Raw genomic sequence first — 8,957 nt, forward strand, 5'->3', positions numbered from 1 at the left:
ATATTGCACTGTAACTTCCCGTAACTCTGTTAAGACCTGATCTTTTGTAGGGAGAGTGGGAGGACGGATTAGGGTTGTATCTTTTGAGGAAAAGTCCTCTGGCAGTGCACTAGGAGGTATATTAGCAGTTGTGTGCGGTGTATTCAAAGCTGGATCGTCAGAATCGCGCTCCAGAGGAGGGCGTCGTGGCCTGGATGAATCGGATCTCTCGGGAATCATCTTACTTAGAGAGCTTTCTTTTTCCCTCCATTGTAAGTTCTGACGCTAGTGGCGTCCCTCATCTCGTGGGTAAGAAAGTTACCGGTAAGAGTCTCTGCTCTGGGAGCTTCTTTGATATGGATGTGATCTTCCTGAATATCTTCTGGGAGTCTCTACCCTCCTACTGGCCTCACTACGGTTTGACATACCATAATTTTTGCTATCTGCAGGTTGCAGTCTGTGCGTGTGGAGGTTTTTTGCAGGTGAGGCCTGGTGTCTTGACACAGAGTGTTCGGAGAGTTCTATTGGGGGTCAAAAGTTATTTTCTGGTGTATAGTAGTTCCTGCTCACACCTTGAGGGGGAGGGGGTAAGGATGGCTTTTCTAAAGCAGGAGTGTCTTTTTCTCGGTTCAGCCCCGGGCAGGTTTTCATGTCGTGAGTGAGCCTTTGACAGTGAGTACAATGATTTTTCAGGTTCTTATACTCCAGAAAGACTACAGCTTCACTGCCATTAGAGAATTCGACAATGGTTTCTTTCACGAGAGGCTGGAGACCATCCACTTGGAGGCAAATCTTGGCTGAGGATTAGTAATTTCTGTACGTTCAATCTCTCCGAGTTCTTCACCTATGGTTTGAAGCATAGCTGGTTGCCAATAGTGTTTCGGGAGGCCTTGGAACTCAATCCAGAAAGGGATCTTGGACGGGAAAGTTTCAGAAACCACAGGTTCCCATTTTTGAAGAATGACCATCCACTGGTTAAAGTGATAAGGTCTGTTGTCGAGGACTTTCTGTATATCCTCTTCATAGTCAAACCTAAATTGGAACATTCCTCGACCTAGGTCTGATCCCACTGCTTTTCCTTTCAGTGTCCAGCGGTTTGCTAACAAAGGAAACAGGAGCCAGAGGCGTTGCACGGAGGGGTTAGTTAGACGGCCTAAGAGGACCAGGAAGTTCTCTTCAATCAGAACAGTGGTGTCTAGTTCCGGTGCACGGATTCTTCGTCTTTGTGGGGGGGGGGGAGAAGCCCGCATCTATCTCTTTGCCTTTTAGGCGGTAGGGGATTATGTTCGCCATGAGAGTGTTGTTCTCGGGTGGAGACTAAAGCAGGGGCCGGCTAAGGGAAAGGTGGCTTGTGGAAGCGGTTTGTAAAGGTTACAAGAGTTTCAAAGGGTTAGCAGGTTAAGGATAAGGTTAGAGAAGACCATACCAGCAAAAGGGGGGGGGGGGAGAGCCTTTGTTTGTGGAACCACAAGACAGGACTTCAGTTCCATGGAGAGTATGGGGCTGGTGGCGGTGGTTGGACGGAGGGCTTACCGGAGGAATTAAAAAACCCGTTAGATAATACCAACTCCATGCAAAGGACAAGCGGTTATTACTACTATTGGCAAAACAAAGTTGGTGAGATCCGGTTTTTTGAAAAGTTCATTCTACTTTAGTAGTGCATCGGGTACTGTGCCTTGGAGAGAAAAGACTTACTTCAATAATTAATAAACAAATGTTTACAACATATCACATTACCACTTATTTTAAGAAGAATATACAAATTTTAAAATGTTTATGAGGTCATATAAGGGAAAAAAAATACTAAATTTTCTTTTAAAACAAATCTACTAGGTTTTTGTTTACTGTGCTATTTAAAGTAATTCTTTGTAACAAAGCAAAGAAATATTTTTAGTTCTCTGTTAAGAGCATCATTAGTCATCTTATTCTTAAAAGTACTCATAATTAAAAATAAAATAATAATAATAAAGCAAACTAAAAGGTGAAAAGCGTTTCTCTAGGAAGCATTTTAAAAATCGTTCCTCTTACATAAGCCAATATATGATTGGACAATTTTCTTTTTACACATTTATTATTTAAATATATAATAATATTTAATTAAAATATATTATTTTGAGTGACGATGAACGTTGCTGTCATTATTGATGGTCTAACATCTCTTATTCGAAGGTAATAATCAAACAATGCTTTAATTTAATAATCCAAAAAACTCAAGTGTATATCAGAGCTAAATAGTTACTGACTTATGTTATGTGTGATTATGTTAGTCATGAAATAGATGAATTCATGAATAGATGCAGTCATGAAATATGACAAAAGAGCATCCGAATTATACGGAATATACTAACTTTTTTTTACCTAAAGTACATGTGAGTAGACCTACTAACAATGCCCCCTCGTAAACTTATATTTCTTCATCTATCTTTTTTTTTTCATTTTTAAAAAGTTTATCTTTCAATTTTTCACATTTTCATTTATACATATATATATATATATATATATGTAAATTGACACGAAAAAGAGAAATAAGACGATCAAATTAAAAGAAGATAATTACATATATTTTTTTGGTCAAACCATGAAACTATTATAGATGAAACGAGTTGAAGGAATATTTTCAACTAGGAAAAAAAACATTGAAAGTATAAATTAGATTTTCTTAGGCTAGAAAAGAGATAGGTGTATATACATGGTCTGATACCAAAGGACCATTTTCGCTTTTGTTCTTTAACACAATTTTATTCATGAATAATACCTTCTCTTTTATGAGAATTTGGAATCCTTTTGGATCAAACACTACAAATTAGAATCTTAGACTTGGCCCATTGCTCGGTCAAAAGATGGTTTTCTAAATATGTGCCAAAAACTTCACACCTCGAGGATACCACCATCAAGAGGAATAATTACTTTGAGTCAAAATTAAGAATCTAAAAAACATGAGTTATAATTATGCAGTGTGATTGATATATCTAATAGTTAATGTCCCCATGATTAAATTTTAGGTTATCAGTAAAAGAAATCGTCACTCAGTATTTGCGGCATTTGATGATGTTTACATTGAATATTATGATAAGAAATCATCGTGTCAATGATATGACACACATACAAGCTACGAACACATAATACCGAAAACAAACCATTGGTAGGAACAGGAACTTTAGATAGTTTGTATTGATAATGTTATGTTAGGTATTGCAAACTTGTGAAATATGGGTATAATGCAACATGCCAACATGTATACGCATAACGCATGAACATGATATTGTAGCAGTTAAAAAAAAAGTTTTTATGGGAAAGTATACCCTAAACCTTATCTTCAGCATAAATAAGATAAAGATAAAGATAAGACTTTAATATTGCATGACATTTTCTTATTTTTTTCATTTCTAAACTAGAAATTTCTTTTAATAAAGAATTTTTCGTTACTTTTGTTTTTCCTTATTATTTTGATCAAGCAGATATTTTTTACTTAAGTGTTGCAAAATCCTTCTTTATCACGAGAAAAATGTGAAATATGGGCGATGGGCCTACCCTATATAAAAACACTTGTAAATGTAATAATTAAGCAAATGATAATATGATGGATACTTACCAGTTTTGTGCCTTTGTGAATTAAGTAAAAACTTCCTTGGTGTTCGTATTTTTAAGCTTTTGTAATTAAATTTTGTGAGCTTTCAATTTGCATTTTTTCTTGCATGCAACTACTGTACTTGGTGCTCGATACTTGCCTGTTTTGACCTTTTCTTGTTTACGAACTCGATCGACGTCAAGTATTCACACACACGTGCACACATACGATAATAGCATCTTCGTTATCGTTCAGACAAAGGAGAACTAAAACTGTGATTCTTTTTACCATGAGAAGTCGACCCTACCGCATGAAGGCATCTATACATCCATTTGTGTTTGTCTTTTTTTGTAATTATCTTTACAAAGCTCCAAATGGTCATAGATGAGAATGGTCAGCTTTGCTTTTCTTCTGCTTCTTTCATACACCCATCTATAAATACCTTGAGACACCTTCTCCATGCTTCACACACTCAGCTATTAAGACGAGAAAAACTGATCGAAAGGGTTCTTTAAACTCCCTCAACTCTAGTTCTCGAGTTGGTGCTTGCAGTTTCCAATACTCACCATGGACTACAGATCATCAATGGAGTCGTCCGAAACCTTAAGGTAACTATTTTTAATGCCTAGCTACGCATATTATACCAAGAGAAGAAGACTCATAGAGTGGCATGCAATATCATATCCAAACTCTATAATAAATTGATTAATAACTAAAACTATGTTTTTTTATTATAATGAAATTATATATACACGTGCAGGAACAAGTGTGCCTCTTGTTATAGGCAGTTCAACAAAATGGAACATTTAGTGGAGCACATGAAGATCTCTTATCACTCCGGCCATGAGCCTACTTGTGGCGTTTGCAAGAAACATTGCCGATCTTTTGAGTCCCTCCGCGAACATCTCATTGGTAAATAAGAATACATTATACATATATACAATTGTTCGCGAACATCTATTATGCGTAATATATATACAAATTTATATTTAATTGGTATATCTGTAGGGCCGTTGCCAAAACAAGAATGCAAGAACATTTTCAGTCTTCGTGGATGCAGATTTTGCATGACGATCCTTGAGAGCCCGAGTGCTCGTAGGATCCATCAAGAGAGATGCCAATTCTCGAGCGTCAACTCTGTAATCTTCTTTTCTGATATCTATGAAATTGAACTTGTAACCTATGAATCAACGCAAGCAATGTATACTTATATATTATATGGTTTTCTGGTTTTCAGGGACTAGCGACTCGTATGGCGGCTTTAGGTCTAAGAGATAAGTCCATGATCGACAACACATCATCGCGGTCTCCACGAGTGGTTGCACTCTCTTGCAAGATGGTAGGTGGAGGAAGCGACGGGTCGTTGGATCTATGCGCGAGGGTTTGCATAACGGATGAGAGTGACAATGTCGTGTTCCACACGTATGTGAAACCGTCAATGCCTGTGACGAGCTACAGGTACGAGACGACGGGGATACGTCCGGAAAATTTAAGGGATGCAATGCCGTTGAAACAAGTACAAAGAAAGATTCAAGAGTTTCTTTGTAATGGAGAACCCATGTGGACGATTCGTCCAAGAGCTGGAAAAGCAAGGATTCTTGTGGGACATGGCCTCGATCACGATCTTGACCGTCTTCAACTTGAATATCCTTCTTCCATGATAAGGTTGACACTTATATAAAAAACAAAGATTCTTTAGTCTTATTTCCCATAATGTGAGTTTATATATTAACGGTGAAGTTTATATTATGTAGGGATATTGCAAAATACCCTCCTTTGATGAAAACAAGCAAGCTGAGTAACTCTCTCAAGTACTTAACCCAAGCCTATCTCGGGTAAATAATATATCGTCTTTTTTTATTAAATAATAATATTTTGAATCAAATTGATTAACTCGTAAAGCGAGTATACATGAATGCACTCGTATATTACACTATATGTGTATCATATGTAGAATTACTATTTTTTGATGATGTGGGTATTTGATGCTTTGTATGGGCTTAAAGTTATATGGAAGAGTTTCAGAACGTGAAAAGATTCAGATGCTTTTAAAAATAATAATTTCTATACCTACACACACGTATACATTTTTATTCTTATTAGCTAAAAAACGTGTCTCCATGCATATACCAAATACACTTTATATCTGTTCCCTCTCTTTTCATTAATCGTAAAATAGTTAAATATTGTGTATAGGTTGTACACAAAATTTTACGGATATGTATGATTAGTATCATATGTTTTTGTCTTTACGCTCAGCAGATAATTCTAAACTACTTGAGATCAACGAAACGAAATGTCTAAATTCAAGATTATATATTAATAAATGATGTGTTTATTATAGGTATGATGTTCATTATGGGATACAAGACCCGTATGAAGATTGTGTAGCGATGATGAGGCTTTACACGAGAATGAGATATCAGAAACACAAGATTGAAGCTTACCCATTAGCCGCCGATGCTCAGAACCGTAGCAACCAGGTGGCTTGGAGGCAGAGCGAGGTCGAGAGGATGTCTCCTAATGAAATGCTCTCCATCTCTCGTTCAGACTATTACTGCTGGTGCTTGGACTCCCTCGCTTAATTTTTAAACCTATAGGGTATACTTATTTAAGTGGTCTCTCAAAATTAGTAATTCTTACAACTTTTCCATAGATTTTTAATTTAGTAGTGTAACGTCGAATAAGCATTGATATGATTTTGTAGTAGTATCTAAATTTGTATGTGTGAGAGATACATATAGATTGTAATTGTACTTTGCAATAATGCTTTGATCTCAATTATTAATTACATGCACGATTTTCTTTTGGTATATATCACCTATTCCCTCTGTTCCAATTCCCTCTCTTCCAATATATCCCTCTGTTTCAAAATATAGGATGTTTTAGTAGAAACACACATATTAAGAAAAAGTTACTTTTAAAAAGTTTAACCAATCATAATCAAGACTGCATAATATAAAATATAAAATTAATCTAAAAGTTGCACAGAAAGTTGGAAACATCCTATATTATGAAACAAAAATAATCCTCTAAACATCCTATATTATGAAACGGAGTATAAAATATTTTAGGCTTTTTTCTTTGTTCTAATTTATAAGATTTTTTTTTCTATGCACTTTTTAATATTAATTTAATATTTTTGACTATTTAAATTCTGCATGTTGTTTTTCCATTGGTTGAATTATGTTAAATGATTAAACATTTATTGTTTCTTAATTTTGGTGCTTTTAACCAAAAACTCTTATATAATGGAACATATGGAGTATATAATAGTTTAAAAGAAAAATCTATTTTAGTGGAATTCAATAAATTTTTGAGTTAGTATAATTTTAAGATGAGTACTCTACTAATAGTTCATTTTCAGTACTATGTAAGTAAAGAGAAAACAGGTAAAAAAAAGTCTCTTAGTTATTTGGAAGAATAGTAATTAAGTCTTTCGAATCACGTGAGAAAGTATGTAGGCACGCAAACAATAATATTCAGTATGTGAAATGTATCATTTTTTTCTAATATGCATGCTAATATGATATCCTCAAAATTTTTGATAAATTAAACAATATAATTTAGAAGACTCCATATAATATATCTATTACGATAGATACAATAACTCCATGGAAACAACATTGCTTGTTTGAGATCTTTGATATGGCAGAGATCATCATCGACGATCCGAAGGTTAACGCTATTCTTACTTAACTTCTCAAGGATCAGAAATCCACCATGACAAAGTTTTGTATCTGCTTGTCAATTCAAATTGGGACCCAAAGGGATTTGAGACAGCAACAAGAACTCTCAATCATGCTCATGAAACTCAATCTTCCGTGCGTTTTTAAAGAGAATTTTTTATTCTGTGGCAACTGTCAGCTTCAAAAGACCAAAATGCCTATTACTGATTGTGGTTGCTTTCTGTGTAACGATTGCATCAGCACCCATGTATTTAATGTGGTTAAAGAAGGATATGTGCTTGCCCTTTGCCCCATTTGCATGAAGTACTACCTAGCTCCTAAGTTTCTTTCGAAAACACTCTCTCCAGCTGTGCATACTGAGTAGACAAATCTTATGATTGAAGACTTCAAATAGAAAACAAAGAAAACCTGAAACTATCTTTTTGTGGTGGTGTGTGGAATGAGATATGATGTGATGATGCAAGATGTTTCAATTACCCTTATGTTGTTGTAGTATAAGAGATGTCAATCCTAAATGAGTGTATGCAAGCAATCAAGATGTGCTTATATGTCTAAGTCAAGCCAAATATGTAGGATGTTTGTCACTAACAACCTAATGATGAATGTAAAATGCAGAAAGTAAAAGCTACTAGAACAAAATACTAAATGTAAAGAGAACAGGATGAACTAAGCAATAATGCAATGAAACAGAAACTATAGTAATGCAAGACAAGTAAAGAACTAATGCAAGGCAAGTAATGAACAGGATTGAACAGAAAACTAAGTAAATGCAACAGGAATGCAACTAAAATGAAACAGGAAATGAGACAGGACAAACACAAATCATAAACAAGAATTCTGGTGATGAGCTCGAGCAAGCACTCGATCGAGTGTGCGATCGACTACAGGGTCGAGTCGGACAAATGCGAGAAACAGAGCAATGCAAACAAAACAGAGCAAGACAAAAGTAAATCAAACAACAGACAAATAACAAGATTTAAACTAAGAAATCAAATGACAAGGAAGGTCTTGAGGAGGGATTCATGGGCTGGACTAATGATTGTGGTCATCTAACTAGGTCAACAAACCTCAAACAACTTGAGCTAATCTCTAGACAATGATCTCCTAGAACATGTTAATCCACTCTCATGGTAAAAACAATCAAGCTCATATATTTCTAGACTAGTTCTCAAATAGCAAATAACTTATACAAGCAAGCATTAAGCAACAGATCATTTATGTCAAAAATCAAACAAGATATCTAATCTCTTAGCATGCCTAATGATAATCTCTAGATATAGCCTTATCTAATAACCTAGACATTTGTGTGATGCTAAGATGCTTAAAATCAAACCCTGCCCTCTCGGTTATAGGATCAGCATAGAGTATATCTAGCCTAGAAGAGATCTATAACAAACAAGCTTGACCTAGCTAAACAAACTACAGCCACAATCCACCGTAACCCATCCTCAAGATCATAAGCAAACTACTCACAAATGCTAAACATGATGAACAAAGTCATAAACCCAGAAAATAACGAAACTTGCATCATTAGAAAGATAAAGCAAAGATCTACAATATTGAAGAAGGAATAAAACTCGAATTCTTAATACTTTGAGAGTTATAGAACAAACAAGTACGAGAAATCTCTTCTTTTCTCCTTCAAAAGAGGTAAAAAATCTAAGAAATATAAAAAGCAAAAAGCATAATTCCCAAAAGGGTAAAAATTAGGTTTGTAGATT

At 35.2% G+C, this 8,957-nt stretch overlaps 1 protein-coding gene across 1 annotated transcript; it reads left to right on the forward strand.

Moving 5' to 3' along the window:
• The first annotated feature begins 4,050 nt into the window (after window positions 1-4,050).
• On the forward strand, window positions 4,051-6,328 carry LOC104710646 (RNA exonuclease 4-like). Its single transcript, XM_019230249.2, has 6 exons — window positions 4,051-4,155; window positions 4,308-4,459; window positions 4,556-4,686; window positions 4,785-5,212; window positions 5,302-5,382; window positions 5,892-6,328. Exons 1-6 carry the CDS (start codon window positions 4,115-4,117, stop codon window positions 6,130-6,132), a joined length of 1,074 nt encoding a protein of 357 aa, XP_019085794.2. The 5' UTR covers window positions 4,051-4,114; the 3' UTR covers window positions 6,133-6,328.
• Window positions 6,329-8,957: the final 2,629 nt, after the last annotated feature.

This window comes from Camelina sativa, chromosome 9 (assembly GCF_030686135.1).
Source record: "Camelina sativa cultivar CO46 ecotype springtype chromosome 9, ASM3068613v1".
Lineage (NCBI taxonomy): Eukaryota > Viridiplantae > Streptophyta > Magnoliopsida > Brassicales > Brassicaceae > Camelina > Camelina sativa.